This window comes from Varanus komodoensis, unplaced genomic scaffold (genome assembly GCF_004798865.1).
Source record: "Varanus komodoensis strain SLA01 unplaced genomic scaffold, ASM479886v1 scaffold36, whole genome shotgun sequence".
Taxonomy (NCBI): Eukaryota; Metazoa; Chordata; class Lepidosauria; order Squamata; family Varanidae; genus Varanus; species Varanus komodoensis.
The window spans coordinates 4,404,029-4,420,733 of NW_025335873.1; the positions used below are offsets into that span (position 1 = coordinate 4,404,029).

The following is a 16,705-nucleotide window of genomic DNA, read 5'->3' on the forward strand; positions in this document are numbered from 1 at the left end:
CTAAGAATGGCAGACTGCTCAGATGCTACACTCAACATCTGAGGCTTTCCATTGAATGCCAGTTCCAAGGGAGGCTTGGTTGATGGCATCAGGGAAAACCATTCTGGAATAGTTTCCCCACTGCAGTCGAACTGGTACCCACTGGACTATCCTTTCAGTGCCAGGTTAAGGCCTGCTCTTCATACGGAGCCTTTAAACAGCACATGGGGGTAATTATTACTGTTACTATTATTGCATTATAGCCCACCTTTGTTGCAAGGAACTTAAGGCATCTGACACAGCACCATTTTATCCCTGCAACAATAATCCTGGGAGGTACATCAGGCCGAAAGTCTGTGGCTGGCGCAGTGAACTTCATGCCTTGAATAGTGGCTAGAACCCAAATCTCCCAGTTGTCTTGCTTAGCACGGTACCACATGGTTTTAGCTAATTTGTTATCATCTGTTTTAAACCTCTAGTGAAAGTTTATGGTTTTACGTTCATTTCTATTTTATCTTGTATTTGGTTGGGTTTTAGCAATAGTCGTATGCTGCCCAGAGACTGTTGGCTATTTGGGCGGCATAGAAATAAAATCAGTAAAATAAATAATATATTAAAGACCCAACTTGGAAAGTGTTTCATGTCTTTGGCTGCCAGTCTCCAGAGTTGCCCCATGAGCATCATCCAGATAGGAGGTGGTGATGGTGCTCAGCCCTCCTGCCTTTTTGCGGGATGGTCACCCATGCTCAGCCCAAGTAGGAGTGAGGTTTCTGTCTTGTGGTCAACCAGCTTTTAATAAAGGGAAATGTAAAAGCTCATGGCGGGAAAAGTTTGATTTTTTCCTCTTGAGGGCTGCTGATTTCTCAGTCTCTTTATTTGGTGCTTCTTTGTAATTCCAGGAAAGATTCAGAAAGCAGATTCAACTTGAGAAAGAAATGAAAGTTGGCAAGACAACTGAGTTAAAATTGGGGTGTGTTGAATGGCTACATTTGTAGGATACCTAAGAATTCTCAAACTCACTGCCGTTTTTCTCCTTTGATATGCAGTGAAGGAAGCTGTGAAAATCAGGTTTATTGTGTAATTAAGCAAAATCCCTCCAAGGAAGTATATGTCCTTTCCCGAAACGGAATGTTTTTGTTCTTTCCAAGAATGGGAAAACAAAGAAAGAATGTCAGAATTCCAAAAGAGCTCAAAGGTTGCGAGTCTTCTTGCAGAACACATTTTCAAAACAAGATATTTATTGCCCTGCAGTGGAGAAGGGTTGCCTTGATAGGAACTTCCAGCAAGGAATCCCTGAGGCAGCAAAAGCAACTTAATCTTGTGGCATCTTAAAGACTAGCCAAACTTGCAAGCTTCTAAGGTGCCACCAGTCTCTGAAGGTGGCTGACTTCTGGAAGCTTCTGAGGATGTGGAAGCTTCTTTCGTATTACTGTGAAGAGTCTTCTCAGGACTCCTTCCTTAGTGCTTCTGGAGGTGAGGTGGACAGTGATCTGCAATAGGCCCGTCTCACTTGGCGGCATTGTGCCATTGGAACCCACAAGTGTGAGGTGTGTTTAGCGTTCTGTCCAGAAAACACCAGTGTCACCCCTCAACAGAACGCTTTTTTTGGAGAAAGGCAGGAATGGGTCCTGCTCTCGCAATTCCCTTGAGTGGCTAAAACTTACTAAGCCGTGTGTCTCCTTGGAAGTCCTCTTTCTGCATGAGGATCTGTTAGGTTTTGTTTTAGGGAATGAAGCTTGTGGCTAGGATGGCACTGCCCCTCCTAAACAGAGAATTGGAAGGAAATAATCTCTTCTGAGCAGACTCCATGTGAGGCAGGGGCCTATAATGGGAGCCATGTTTTTTGCTGCGAAATTGCTTCTCCTGTTGTAAACACTCTTTGTCATGACTTGACAGTGAATGTTCAACCAGCTTGCTCAGGATTTGAATACCAAGATGGGCGGGGTGGTTAACTTCTAGGTATTGTCGCCAATTCTGGCATTGAACTATGAATGCAGAGAAGCTCATGGTTTCTTTGTCTTCCCTCCCTCCCTCCCTCCATCAGAAGTGAACTGCTACCAAATGTGTTCCCAGACACACGGGGAGTGAAAACTTGTTTCTCAAGATGTGCATTCATTAAAGGAGATTTTAATCTTGACAACAGAGTGCTTTGGGAGAAGGTGGTGGAAGGTGACTTGGTGACTGATGCATTCTGCCTCTTTGCAGCAGGAAAATTTATTCCACACTCTCATGCATTTAAGAAACACCCAGTCAGGAAAATTAATTTAGTAGAGCAGTGACGGACAACCAGACAAGCGAGACAGGCTCTGTGCTCAGCATCTCTGGAGGGAAACAGATTGTGGGAAAATTGGTTTAGGTACTTTGGTGACTAGACCAAAGGCTACGGTGTGTGAGTAAGACTGCGGACATAGATGCAGGATCCAGGGTTGGGGTTCTAATGGCGAGAAGGGTTGAGACTGTTGGGACAGGACAAGAAGGGTTTGGGGTGGGCAAGGCCAGGCAGGAAAGAGGATTTCAGCGAGGCTCATCTTGCACTAAGTGCCACAATCAGAACAATTATAAGAAAAGGGGATAGCGGGATGGGGTTTCCTATACAGTAGCTCTCACACAGCCCGGTGCCCTGTGCCTTGTGCAGGATCCACTTCCTCTTGTTTTCTGTTAGGGAAAATGGCGGCACAAAAACGTGTAAGGTCTTTTTGCCTGGGCACAGCGCATGCCGTTCATCCAAATCTTTCTGAAGACTGGGCGGACTGACGTGGACTCCAGAGAACAAAACCGCTTGCCACAATTCTCCCCGTGCGACAGCTCAGGGAAGGCAGCACAGAAGTAGCTGGGCTCCCGACCAAGTTTTCGCAACTGTAGGCCAACGTGTGCACTCACGTGAACAACCGCTTTAGTAGATAAAGCAGTGGCAGCGTGCCTCTGCCTTGTCAAGGACCTAGATGTGGGAGGCAGGTCAGAAAGGTGGGGGCGCAGTGATATTCTTCGTCCCTGAGTGGCTTTTCTCAGCATTGCAAGGGCCCGTGCTGGCCACCACGCGTATCTGGGGGAGGCAGAGAGTGATGGCGCTTGCTGTGATCCATCAAGCCAGTTGGGACTCTGCTCATGGTAGAAGAGGCCCAAAGGAGATTCTTACCGCAGTATATTCCCAGTACCTTTCTTGCACAGTGGCCATGGAACCAGTCAAGTAAATTGGCTCACCGCACGTCCAGGCCTTGTGTGTCTCAAACTATTCTGAAGAAAGCTTCAAAGGGTCAAAAAGGTAGCGTATCTTATGCTACCGAGTTGTCAAGAAGATGGGGAAAGGTGGTGTCAATAGCCATTCTGGCCTGAAGCGGTAGGGTTGGGGCCACTTTTGGCAGGGTGTGTGTGTGTGTGTGTGTGTGTGTGTGAGTGAAAATGCAAAAAAGGGGCCATGTGGGGATCAGTAAGCCCATGGACAGAGGGCTGAGTCTTTGCAGATGCGAAAACAGTGGAACTTCTCACACACTGAAAAATTCAGCTTAGGCTTAGACTCCTGCTCTTTTCAGGTGTGCAAATATTGCTTCAGGGTTGTCAGAACTTTGCATAATTAAGCCATCCTTTGGCTTTTGTGCGCTTGTGATTAGCTTGGTGCTGCTAGATGCAATTTTTCATTCATGTCGTACCAAGATTTTGGGGAGACGGCTGTGGCCCGTCAGTTTTTCCATCTTTGCCTATGCTCGGTCAGGCAATTTTTCCAAAGTGGCACTCCCCACGATGGCTTGCTATCCTTCATGCCTACGGGGCCCTTCCTACCACCAAAGGCCTGCTTTCAGGGCCCAAGGCTTTGTTGTTGAATGGCAAGACCAGCGCTGCAGTGACTTGCTTTAATATCGATTGTGTTTTCAAAGCTGACGGAGACGTTCCTTTGCACTCTCAAGAAGGAAGAACGACCTGTGTGCTTGAGAACCTGTGGTCCTTTACAGATTGTCAGAATATAATTCCTATCATCCCTGACTGGTAGTGCTGATTGTGGCACGTTTCTCAGGCCACAACTGGGCAGAAAGACAGATAGTCTTTCTTCTCAGCGCAATGTGCTTAAATTCCCTAGAATTCAAACAGCTAGCTTTGTATGTGTTTTCACTGTAAATGCAAAGTCTGTCTTCTTTGAGGGGCAAATTCTTTCTGCAGCAGGCTTTTGCTAGTCCGTCAGCATGCTGCTTTATAGTGTCTTGTGTGTTCGACCTTTCACAGTCCTTCCACTGCTGGAACTAAGAAGCTGTTAAGCGGAGTTGTGTTGGGGAGTGTGTGTCGCATCACAAATTCCTGTTTCGTAGGCATTTTAAAAAATGGCTTTGAGTCAGAATTTGTGTTAGTTCATGAGGTTAATTTTATAAGCCCATCTTGAAGAATCTCACTGCAAATTATATTGGGGGGGGGTGATTTAGCAGCTGTTGGAAAGCTGAGTTGTTTGGGTTCTCTTGCTTAAACAGAAGTCTTTTGCAATTTTCAGGGGCTGATAATCAAAGCCAGGAAAATCCTCCAGTAAATTATGTGCAACCTGAAACTATCTGATCGGCGGCCATGATCCTTGCTTGAAATGGTCACCTCTGTGTGTCCTGAACCTTTCAGGTTCCCTTTTAGGCACTTAACCGGAAACCGTGAAATACCTGGAGAAAGGAAGACAGCTTTTGAACTGTCCCTGTTTGTCAGGTTGTGCTGCTAAAAGATTTTAGTTTCAAGAGCATTAGTGGGAGCTGAAAGTAGACCTCTTACACATGAGGAAGCCAGGATTTAGAGTGCTGTATGGGACGAGTGGTATTTCTTCCTCTTTCTGGCGTTTCATGAGGTTTTCAGTGGTTTGTCTTGGAGAATCTTATTTTCATCACGGCCAGATGTCACTTGTGGCTCTTTGCATTCTTTAAACCTGCTCCCTGTGTACTGCAGTTGTGTGCTTTTCTGTATGAAGGGTACACAGCAATAGGTTCAACAGCACAGAAAACAACTCTTCACTGTAGCTCAGCTTTCTTCCTCCTTTGCTTTTGGTAAAAGCAGAAGCTAATTGGAGAACAGGTACAAAGACTATTTTGGCTCGGGTATAAATATGCCTCTTTCCTTCTAAATCACCCCACCTATGCTCTACTTAAATGTGGCACAACCTTTGCTTGAGGGTGGTTGAATTCTTTGAACTAGGAACAGGGCGCATCCTATTTTGAAGCCATCCAAATTGGTGCCCATTATTACCTTATGGAAGTGAATGCGATCATTTAACTATGCGCTGTGTATAGGACTTCCATTCCTGGGGTCACCTTAAGATAGAGACAACTCGGTGGCATATAACGAATGGCTCGAAGTGCTTCTTTCGTCTGTCCCGAATCTCCCACCCATTAGCTTAACGGAATAACCCCACTGGGTTCTCCTCTCGCAGGAGAGGGAGAAAAATAGCTTTTTCTCTGTTCTCTCTGCTGTGGCCTCGTTCTGTACCTTCTCTATTGCAACTCCTTTCACTCGCCTTTTTCTAAACCAAGCCATTTCAGTAGTTTCGCTCTTTCATAATAGGGGCTGCTCCAAACCTTCAGTCCTCTTGGGTTGCCCCTTTCCTGCCCTCTCCCCAACCTCACCACCTTTCTGTACAGCGACAAAAGGTCGCTGCACAACCCGGATTGTGCAGAATGTTCCACACTGCGGTTGTGTCATGGATTAGCAGGGAGGCAGCATGATCTTGGCAGCCTTCTGCCTGGTTCCTTCGACTTTCCTTTCATGCACAAAGTGAGCTGCCTGAAGTTGGTACACGACGTGAGAATGGGGGCCAGTTTCCATGCTTAACTGCATTTTGTCACCCCAGAGGGAGGGGCACCTGTGTGTTGTGTTGCCTGAAATCGAAGGAGCCTGAAGTTTGCAGACTCCCGTTGAAATGGCTGCAGCTTGAACAACAGTGGAAATGGTTTCCACTGAGCATGCTCACTCTGCAGAGGGAGCTGTCTTTCCTTTCTTTCCTTTTTAATCACATGAGCAGAAACTGTGAAACACTGTTCACGAGGATCTGGGAATTGGAACTCCTTGAGTCTTCCTTAAAGCGCAGCCAGTCGCTGTATATTCAGGTACAGTAGCTTTGTTTCCACCTTCCCCTGTGCCACGAGAAGCTGATTCCTTCCTTTTGTGGTTGTGGGAACGTTTCAGGCAGTGGAGGAAGAAACCTTGGGAGGGTCAGTTAAACATGGCTGGATGGAGTTATTATTCCTGTTGTCATACACGAAGCAGGCAGCCCTGCAGAAAGAGGTCTCCTCCCTCTGGATGCACAATGTGCAGTGGGATTTGGGTTCATATTTGGAGAAAGACAAAGGTTAGCACAGTCAGTTTGCTTGCTCTGGTTTTCCTACCTCTTCTGCCCTGAGATTGCTGTTTTGGCCTTGCTGCTGCTCAGGAGAACATTACACACAAAGAGCTGGTGCCAAAGGCCGGTGCTGGAAACGTGCCCGCTGAAATCTCGCGAATGTGGGCAGTTTTAGGCTGACCTGCTTTACCAATTGAGCATTTTGGAGGAAGAGGGCTGCAGTGGCGGTTTCACTGCTATTTGGGCTGTTTCCTAAGAGCATTGTTTGTTCCATTAGGTCATGCAGTTTTTGCCTTGAGTGCCTTTCCTAAATGATAATATTAAGGTGAAGTTTCTGGGAAGTTCTGACAACTCTGAGTTAAGGAATAGGCCTGGAAGATGCGTCAAATTTGGGCCACTCTGGTCTTCTCCCCTCCCTGATCCCTTCATGACCCCAGAGAGCAGTAGGTGTGCTGTCATTCTTTCTGGGGCAACAACCTTGTGTTGTATCAGTGCTGCCCCTTCCCTCCACAAGTTGTGCATTTGGGATAATATAAGTTTGGCTTGGCATGTAAGCTGAAGGGAGTCAAATTTGGATGGAACCTGGCAGCTCTGAATCAGTGGCATGACCTTGTTCAAGGTAGAAGGTCCGAACCTGGATAGTTATTTATAATGCTGATTTCAAGACAAGTCATGTCTTCCTTGAGCCTGTCCTCAAAAACATGATGTTTTTCAGAGCCTTTATTTTAATAGTTTCACTTTCCTTTTGATTATGGTTGAGTATTCAGTTATGTGAGCAATTTTAATGCATTGATACATAGCTATGGTAATTATTATTTAGTTCTAGATGTGTTCTAAGGAAAGCACAGTTCTTTTGAATTTAGGTTTCTGATGAAGCAAATAGAAGGGTGTGTGTGTGTGTGAGAGAGAGAGAGTTAGAGAGAGAGAGAGAGAGTTGTGTACAGTATAAATAATATTGCATAAATGTTATTCTTCCAAATACATGAAGCGTGTGTATTTGGAAGAAATACTGCATGTACTGTCCTTTCTCTGCCACGTGGACTGTCTCTGTCTTGGAGAATGTGAACGTACGCATCCTTCCTGAAAGATCTATAAGCACACACAGCATTTTTGACCTCCTTCCTCAAAATCTAGCTGGGTTGACCAGATCCAGCTCCAGTTAGCCATTTGTAATATGATTTGTGTTGCTAGGAAATAGTAGCTGCAGTTCCGAGCGTACACTTTGAAATCCGTGGCATTCAACGAGCTCCACTGTATGCAGGAGGCAGAAAAGCCCTGCCGGATCAGACCCGAGGGCCATCCAGTCCAGCGTTCTGTATGCACGATGGCAAACCAGCTGCCCACAGGATGCCCCCAGCAGGGCGGGTGCAAGACCTCTGCCTGCCCAGCTCCTCAGCAACTGGGGCGTGCAGGCAGACCACCTCTGGTCAAGGTAGATAGTCTATAGCCACCTGGGCAAGTAGCCACAGATAGCTGCCTCCTCCACGACTCTGTCTAATCCCCTTTTAAAGCCATCCAGATTGGCAGCTGTCGCCACTTCCCCCCAAGGCAGCAAATCCCACAGTTTAACTATATGCTGTGTGCAGAAACATTTCCTTTTATGAGTCCCAAACGTCCCACCCATCATCTTCATGGGATGACCCCAGGTTTGAGTGTTACGCATTATTTTAAACACCTTTATCGTATCTCCCTCTACTTGCCCTTTTCCCTAAGCCGAATAGGCCCATTTCTCATAGTGGAGTGGAACCAGTGTTTCTCATTGGGTTGTTTAGTTGATGTGAAAGTCATTTTGATCCAAATGGGATTTGTGTGTGTGTCCCTTGCCCTCGCCCCCAGTGGAAGAATTTTCAGAATTTTCAGGTTGTCTCCTGTGTAACCTTTGAGCAATCTCAAGATTATCCAAACAACTTATAGGTAGGAATAGCCATTTATGCTGACTTTTGAGATTAAGGAGTACTCCTGTTCCCACATCCTACCATAGGTAAACCTCCAAAGACTAAACTCGCATGATGTTGTCCTTTGTGTCAGTGGGAGCAGAAGCTGGGGAAAGCTCAGAGATTCAAAATGTGAAGTCTCCCATGATTAGAACGTGCTTTTTACTACTAAAACCAGTGTGGCTTTCTGTATGTATCTTCATCTCTGCTAATGTAAGGACTAACATGTCTTGCCTTGGTTATCCTTTGGTTTATTGTGGAGTTCTCTGAGGCCTACAAAGCTCTGGAGAAAGAAAGTGTATCCTGCAGATAGTTTCTTTTTCCTTTTGCTGAAAATGTTTTGCACCTTCTGCCTGCAACGTTTCTAAAATGTTGACACTGTTTCTTTTTTAGCAAACAAAACACCTTCCTCCTCCTCTGGCCAGGCTGTGTGTAATGGCATCATTTATATATAATTTTGCTACCTACATTTGAAGAGTTATATTTTACTTTGCATTCTTTCCGTTGGCTCAAATATTCTTGACTGGAACCGAGGATGGCTGTGCATGGAAGACGACAGCTTAGCTTCAATCTAATACAAGGAAAATTAATTGGCTTTGTCTTTGAGCGGGCCTTGTCCTTGTTTATTGTTCTGTGGACTGTGTAATGCATCTCTGACTAAACCCATGGGCCAGAACTAGCGGAAGACTCCATTGTCCCCTTCCGTAGTCCTTGTAGCTGTTTCCTACGGTGCTGAGAAACTAGAGGTCAGTTTCCCAAATCAGTCTGGGAGAACATTCTTTTGATGTACCAAATCATCTGACTTACAAGAGCCTGAGCGAGTATAATCACATGACTTGTGGGAACGACTGCACTAAACCCATGTTCCAGAACCCTCTTTAAAAGTTACTGGGCCAAAAACAAATCTCTTGACCCACCAACATCACTCTGAGATCTGACAGAAGTCTATATGGAAGACGCTTACTGAATTGTGGATGTATTCATGGAAGTGTTTGGGCAGTGTGTGTGTTGGTCTAAGACCAAAGCTGAATAGAAGACCACTTCGCTTGTCTGCAAGAACGTGCATGGGTCACTTCCTGACCATCTCCAGTTGGAAGGGACAGGTTGGAGCTGATGGGAAATAGCTCTGTTTGAGATTCTGGAGAGCAACTGCTGTCCAGAGTAGCCAATACTACTTAGATGTCTTTGAAATCCATCCAATACAAGGCAGTTTTCTGTATTTGTAGGCAAATATCTCAGCATCTGGTTTATAGAATTAAGGCACAATAGCAACTTACCCAGCCAGAGTAAAACCCTTGTCAGGCCCTCTGGAGAAGTAGTGGCTATGGAGAGGCAGCCGAGATCCTTTCCGATGCCCGTTGGAGCTTGTTGAATGGAGGAGAGCCTTCAGGATGAGGGTTTTGGGGCTTTCTCTGCTGGGAGCAGTCTTCTGCTAAGAGCAAGTATTTATGGGCCAACTCTCCCTCAACATTAATTAGTAGAGGTCCCTGTGATTGCTTGGGTGTCAGGCTGCTGCCAGGTTTTGCTTTCTTGAAACTGTGCACTTGGCCACAAGGGGTATGTTTCTTCCTTCTCCAAGTGGGCATCCTTCAGTTGTTCAGAGTTCAACTCGCCGTTGCCTCACTGTCAGGGGAGTGCTTGGGGCCAATGGGAGTGGTGGTCCAACACACCTGAAGGCCCTCCTGCTTTGAGAAGGGTTTCCTGCAGCCATCTTCTTCCCTGTCTTAACACGTGCCTGCTTAAGTACAAGTCTCTGGTCCTATGCTTGCATGGATACAGAAGTCAGACCAAAAGCGCATCTGGCGGAAGGTTGCAGTACGAATTGGCATTCTTCAAAGATACTGTTATGAGGAAGTTTGAAATCGGCTTTATAAAGAGTCACCTGGATGTTTTAACAACCACTGAGCTGCTCTTTCTGTGCCCTGCTTCCCAATCCCAAACAACAGATGTTTTTGTTCTTGTGGCATTTTGGCGTTCCCGTGCGCAGAATAGATTGTCCTCCATAGCTGTGATGTATAAACAGGTTGCTTTAAGGGGGCAGCAGATTCTGTGCGCTTGCCGCCAAACTTACTTTAATCTGGTAAATCTCCTTAAGCAAACTGTACAGCATAAACCAAACATGATGGTGCTTGAAAGAATATCGAAGTCCTTTGCACCCGGTTTATGTTGTGGAAATGGGCTGCTTCAGGGCTTCCTCCCTTTATCCTGTTCTTTTGTTCTCCAAGTCAACCCACTGGAAGAGGAACAGGAACAGGGCAGTCCGAAGAGGAAGTTAAAAGGAAAGAGGGGTCCTAAACTGCAGCTTACCGGATCATCTTCTTTCAGTGTTGATGCAGACTGTGTGGCTGGCTGGCTGGCTGGCTGGGGATCCAACAGAAGGTGGAGGATCTGGCAGGCACAAGCGTGCTCAGGCTGCAGTGGAGCCTGCCTCTGGCTCCCAGGCCGGGCTCTTCGTGGAATCCCACATGCGGACGGGGGAATGCCCTCTCTCCGCTCCCTGCTCCCCTGCAGAGAGGCATCACCGCTTGCATCTGAAGAAGCCAAGTCTCTGTGCTGCGCTTGGGCAACTCTGCTTGCTCGCCCTTCCAGCCTCTGAATCCCCCTGCCCCCAAAGTGGAAGGCATCAGAGTGGGGCTGGTACTTCAGAGCAGCCCCTAAAGGAAATGGCACCTGGAGATCATCCCCCCTTCCCTTTCAAGGGGAACGCCAAAGCCCATGCTTCCTACCGGACTGCATTTCCAGCACAAGTCATTTTCACCTAAATGTGCAGCCTCCCCGCTCTCCTTGGGTGTTAAACCGAGTTAAATTAAAAAAAAAGGGGGGGGGGAGAGAAGGTGGCAGTTCCCCTCTTCCTCATGGGGAGAGGTGCTTTGGAGAGGGCTGCCAGAGGAATGGAGGTGCTCCTTGTGTTGCGAATCCTGGCTTTATTTTACTGCTTAAAAAATGGCAGGTCGTTGTGTCTCTGTAAACAGTGCAGTTATGAAATGGCTTTGCTCTGCTGAGCTGAGCATGCTCAGAAGCAGCAGCCTGTGGGGGGAGGTTGAGAGAGATGATCTAATTCAGAGCAAATTTTTGGGATGGAAGGGAAAGGCTAGGTTCCTTCCCCCATGACAGAGCAGAAATGAGGCATCTGGGACTAGGCCTTGGGCATTGAGTGAGAGCTTTAGAGGACCTGCTCTTACGAGGCCTTGTCTACTGAGTCTTGGAGGAGACTTGCCTAAAAGGATCTGATCTTAGTGGGAGCGCATTGTTTTTTGGGTAGGGGTTAGGCCCTTGCTCTTGTTTGCCTTCCTCTCGATTTTCCTCATGCTGCTTGCCTTCCCATTTCTGCAGAGCTCCCGGTTTACGGAGGCGGAATCGCACTTTGAGCTGGAAGAGGGTCTGAGGTGGTGGGCAATCCTTCTCTGCTCCATTTCACAAGGACCTTGTGGAGGGAAAGGGGATGGAGCCATCTTGTGTCTTTGTCTGTCCTCCTCGTTTTCCTGTCTAATCTGCAACAAGGGATTGGTCTGCTTTAGGGAAGGGAAGGAAGAGTGGCTTGGATTGTCTGGGGCCAAGGGGACCTTGATAATTTTATTAAAAACTGTAATTTTGGGGAAGTGGAAACAATATGTGTATGCACACTCTCTCTTGGCGCTCTCTGGGTCTAAATGATCTAATTTTGACTTGCACGACGTCTGCTGTCCTGGCATAACGCTTTATTCTTGTTGCTCTTGTAGGGACCCGAGGTTTTTCAAAATGGACAATTTCCTGCCATCAGGAGGGTGCTGGGCACGAGGCTAGTTTGCCAGACAGATCCTAAGCATGCTTACAGTTAAGTAAGTCACATTTCTGTGAGACTTACTTCCAGGTAAGTGTGCTTAGGAAAGCAACTTTAACACCTTGATTCTGTCTCTTTTTTTCCCTTCCCCAGGGAGACAAGAGGAGAAGTTGGGAATCATTTTGGCGTCTTTTTGTCAGTGACTGCCTGCATGAGGAGACCACTCTTCGTTTGGGTGTGGGATGTTGCACTGGATATTTCAGCTTTCCTTACGATTTCCTTAACTCTAACCAGGCGTTGTTGCTGGCTTTCAGAATGCTTTTATGACTTGATCTCTCATTCCTTCATTTGCAGCTCATTTTTATAGCTGCACTGGAGGGGGGGGGGGGGAGAGAGAGAGAGAGAGAGGGTGGATAATGGACTATTGTCTTTGCTAAACCAATCAAATGAAATGATTGTTAAGAGATGCACCTGAGAACAAGGGGCAGGAAGGCTTTGATGTAGTTGGTAGAGGCCTGGAAGGAAATGGACCTGACCAGCAAATTGCTGGTGAGAACCTTCCATTTCATTTACATTTTGCCTTCTCCATTTTCATAATGCAGAAGACCGGCAGGGCTAGGGCATCGAAGAAATACTCTACGAAAAGCTTAAACAAATCTCCTCCTGTACTTCTTAATTTTTTTGAATAATGATTTTATTCCTGGTTTGTAGTGGTGTTGCTTAGGGTTTCTGTGTCCCATTTCCCTGATTCCAATGCTAAGGAGATGGATTTTTAATTTTGGAGATTAATGCATAGCATGCCTTGCTTTGTTTAAATTTCCAGCAGTTGGAAGTTGCCTCATGTTGTTGTTGTTATTGGTATGGTTATTGTTGTCATTATCCGTTGTGTGGTTACAATATGGTGGGTTGTTTTTGCTTTTAGAGAGCAATCTAGCCTGGACTCTGAAAGGCAGTCGACCCGTATGGAGGGTAGAATGCTAAGAGAGGCACTGAAAACTAACAGCCATGGCTGCAAGGAGAGCCCCATCGTTCTGGCCCCGTGTGCATTTGCAAGCCGTCCTTCGGTTTTGCCCATTCCGTGAGCACAAACGCCCTTGCCGTTTCTCCTCCCCTGATTTATCTCCTTGTGTTGACCTATTTCAGCTCACATCAGGCAGCTTCTCCTCCTGCATGGTGCATCTCTCGCCCTTCCTCCCGTGATAAATGCGAAACAAAAAAACAAAACAAAAACCCAAGCGAGTTCGGATGCCTGCCCTGGCTTATGGAGGCTCTTCTCCCCTCTTGCCACGTTCACAGGGAGCTGGACTGCTGGTCTCCTGGGGATGCCAGCAGAACCAGTGCCTGGAATGGGCATGGGCACGTGCTGCCCGCTTCGGTGCCCTCTTCAGAACCCATGAGCTTCGCCTCCTCGCGTGTCGAGACGTCGTCGTTTCCCACGTCTGGCTCGGGGCACGGAAATGTTGACACTTCTGGTGGCGGTGCTGGAGCGGACGGGGAGCAGTGCTGGTCTTGGAGAGCCTTGCCTTCCTCCTTCCTCATTCTCAAGTCGCCAGGCCGGTGGTGCCTTAGCCCGTTGGTTGCCACTGACTTATTATTTCTCTATTCCAGGCCGGGCCTCCTTAGCACTCGGCTTGAAGGTTCCATGGCGATTTCTTTCCCGTGCATATGCGCCGTGCGTGTGTAAATTATGCCGCTTTGGTTCTGGTGCCTGACCTTTGCAAAGGCTGTCCTCCGGTGACTGAAGATTAATAATCGCTCTGTTGTAGGCAGGAGAATGGAGACAGACGGCTGCAGGAAAGCGGGCGGGGAGAGGAGAGGAGCGGGTGGCGAGACTTGTATTCTGAAGTAGTCTTTGCTTTGCAGTTGGCTTTTGTTGAGAGTGCTGCTAAAGCAGACATTTCTCTGCTTGGGAGGGTTGGGTATAAGATTTCTCTGCCAATCAGGAGCCGACAGATTGGGGCATGGTGGAGTGTGAGCAAAAGGGAAGTTTGCTTTGCATTTAAGGGGGAAAATGGAGGTACTGACAGAATTGCTGGGAACACGCTTGGGTGGGCTTGGTGGGTGCTGGCAGGCATGGGTTGATCATGGCAGAAAACTGCTGCCTGGTGGGGGAGAGCGTGTGTGCTGTCGTTGGGTAGGGTGTGGAGGTCTTGTTTTCTGTGCATGACCTCAGTCAAGGCTGCAAACATGGACACAGTTGGGGATTCGAATTGACCAAGGGAAGGGGTCGAATCCTTGGAATTTCATGGAGGAGAGGCCCGTGCCTGGGCGTCCCTCGGGTTGTATTCGCTGCAAACTTGTCTAGGGTGTGTCTGTTCTTTCTCTCTACAGGACAAAGAGGAATGGTGCTCCTTTAAAAACTGCTCTCTTTCAGTGGGATGGAACTGTTGGAGAAACTGGTGACTTAGCAAGCAAGGAGGAGCTTTGGGCTGTGAATTATGCAGAGACATGGCTGATGGAACTGTCTAAGGAGACGTTTTGTCTTTTGTGTGGCAAAGGACATGAGCAAGGAGTCTTGCTGACATTCAACTGCCCTTTCAGAGCTTCATTGTCTGGAGTGTGTGCAATGGATGGAGAGGTTTCGAAAGCGAAAGCTAGGCCGGGAAAGGGCTGTTTATGGGTTCTCCTGTCTTTGGGGCCTACTGTGTTGAGTACCTGCGTGTTCTAGGAAGAGACCTTCCTTGCCAAACCCCACACTCCATTGCCTGGGCGCTTGGGGACTTTCAGATCTTTCCCCATCCCTGAATAGGTCTGACCTTGTTAGAAAGGACTCACCAAGGCAGAGATTCTCAAGCACAGCAATCCGATCAGCTGTCTGAAATGCGGGTGCATTTAGGTGGAATTGATATTACAGCTGTGTTTAGAAACAACTCAAAACATAACAATGTGGGGAAACGAGAGGGGCCCTTTGTATTGTGTGGCCAACGAGGCCAGGAGAGATTGAAAGCTCTCTCGCTGATTGCAATGCAGAAAGAGGAAACCAGATGATGGGGGGCTAGTGTTACACAGTGGCGTTTGGGGTGGTTTATACTTCGTTTACAAGATTGGTTCGCAGTTCTTGGCTTATCCAAAGGACTTCTGTTCCAGCCGTAGATGACTTGCATGTTCCTTCCCTGTAGACAATGGAAAATAGGCCTGCTTTGTTCAGACTGGGATCTTGTGGTTATTCCTGCATTAGAAACAGTCAACCATCTTATCGGAGTTCCAACCTGATGTCTTAGGATAAGGATTTTCTTTCCTTGCTCTCTCTCCTTCTCTCGCTCTTTCTCTTTCTCTTTGATCTCAAAACAGACACTTCTAGCCATCTTTCAGTATGTGACTGCTTGTATTGACACTATCCAGATGCTATTAGGCAATTTTTAGAGTTCCTCTCCTTATAGACATTGCTTCAAAGTCTATCTGTTCACACATTACCTTTCTCTCGAATTGCATTCACAAGCTTATGCATGGGGGAAAAAAAAAGCTGATTCTTGCATGTGGCGCAGCCTTTGGTCTCCCTTGAAAGGGAGCGGCTTCAGTATGCTTCTGCAAAGTTTACCCCAGACAAGTTACTCAGCCGCCTTTTAGGAAACTGGAACTGGGGGACGTCTTGGCCGCGAGACCCAGTTTGCTTAGAGCAAAAGCTGTGGAGTGGCTGGTAGGGAAGAAGCAAATAGGGACGCATCTTAGCCAGCACCTCTGACTTTCCTTCCAGCGGTTAGGGCTGTCGGAAGCTGCTTTGTACTGGAGAAGGATTTTTGCCTGTGTGGTCCAGAGCAGTCTGCTCGGACTGGCAGCACCTCTGCAAGCCTTCAGGTTCTAGATATGGAGAGAGGTTATTTCCTATCTTCTGCTGCATGAGGCTTTTCAAATTGGTGATGACTGGGACTCAGGCAGGAACTTCTGCATGCAGAACATGTCCTTATCTACCGAACCACAACCTCCTCCCCAGATTTTTTTTTTGTTTTTAAGACAGGGCAGACTTGTGGACATTGTGGTACAGCGATGTGATGGGTAGAAAATGGGCTTGGCTTTGGCTGCTATGCTAGTGCTGATGGACATGAAGCAAACTCCTTTCCATCTCTCCTTTTCCATCCCTCAGTTCCTCAGCACAGCTTCGGAAGTTCCTTAACTTTACGTAGTCATTATGAGCACACAATATATAAGTTTGGCTGGCAGGATCATTTGTTCCTTCCTTCCTTTGTTCCTTCCGTCCGTCCGTCCGTCCTAGCCAATTAGACCATTCAGTGTTGTAGCGAACTTGAAATCCACAGAAAGAATATCGCACAACAGTGGAAAGAAATACAACGATTGGTGGATTTGATATAAAACGTGAACTTGAAGAAGGCATGCATTTTTGAAGCTCTTTAGCGGGGAAAGCCAAATACAGAACTGCAGAAGTGGCTTGTTCACATTTCTGACTTTCTGCCCCACTGTTCTCTTGCATTGCGTTTATCATGTATTTATTTATTGCATTTCTCGCCCACCCAGAAGGCAAAGCTGCAGGGAAGTCGCATGCTGACTTCCCACCAGGTAGGCACGACACCCAACTATGGTTTGTGCCGCCAGTGAGTTAGACCTCTCCCTAGCATTGCGGTGAGGTTCAGCAAACACATCCATCTCAGCTGGTTTAGTTTTCTTGACACTCTCTGGCAGCCTACCCCTGCTAGCTGATCTTTTAACGGTAGATACTCGGGGTGAAGATCCGCAGGCAAAAGGTCTTATTCTGCCATTGAGCCGTGGAAGCTGCCTTTACCA

General features: G+C 47.2%; 1 protein-coding gene across 1 annotated transcript in view; it reads left to right on the forward strand.

Moving 5' to 3' along the window:
* The window catches only part of EHMT1 (euchromatic histone lysine methyltransferase 1), a 107,693-nt gene that overhangs the window by 14,118 nt on the left and 76,870 nt on the right, over positions 1-16,705 (forward strand). The window contains 2 exon segments of the mRNA XM_044439882.1: positions 11,928-12,026; positions 12,122-12,203. Of these exon segments, the coding sequence (XP_044295817.1) occupies positions 12,013-12,026; positions 12,122-12,203 (96 nt within the window). The 5' untranslated portion in view covers positions 11,928-12,012.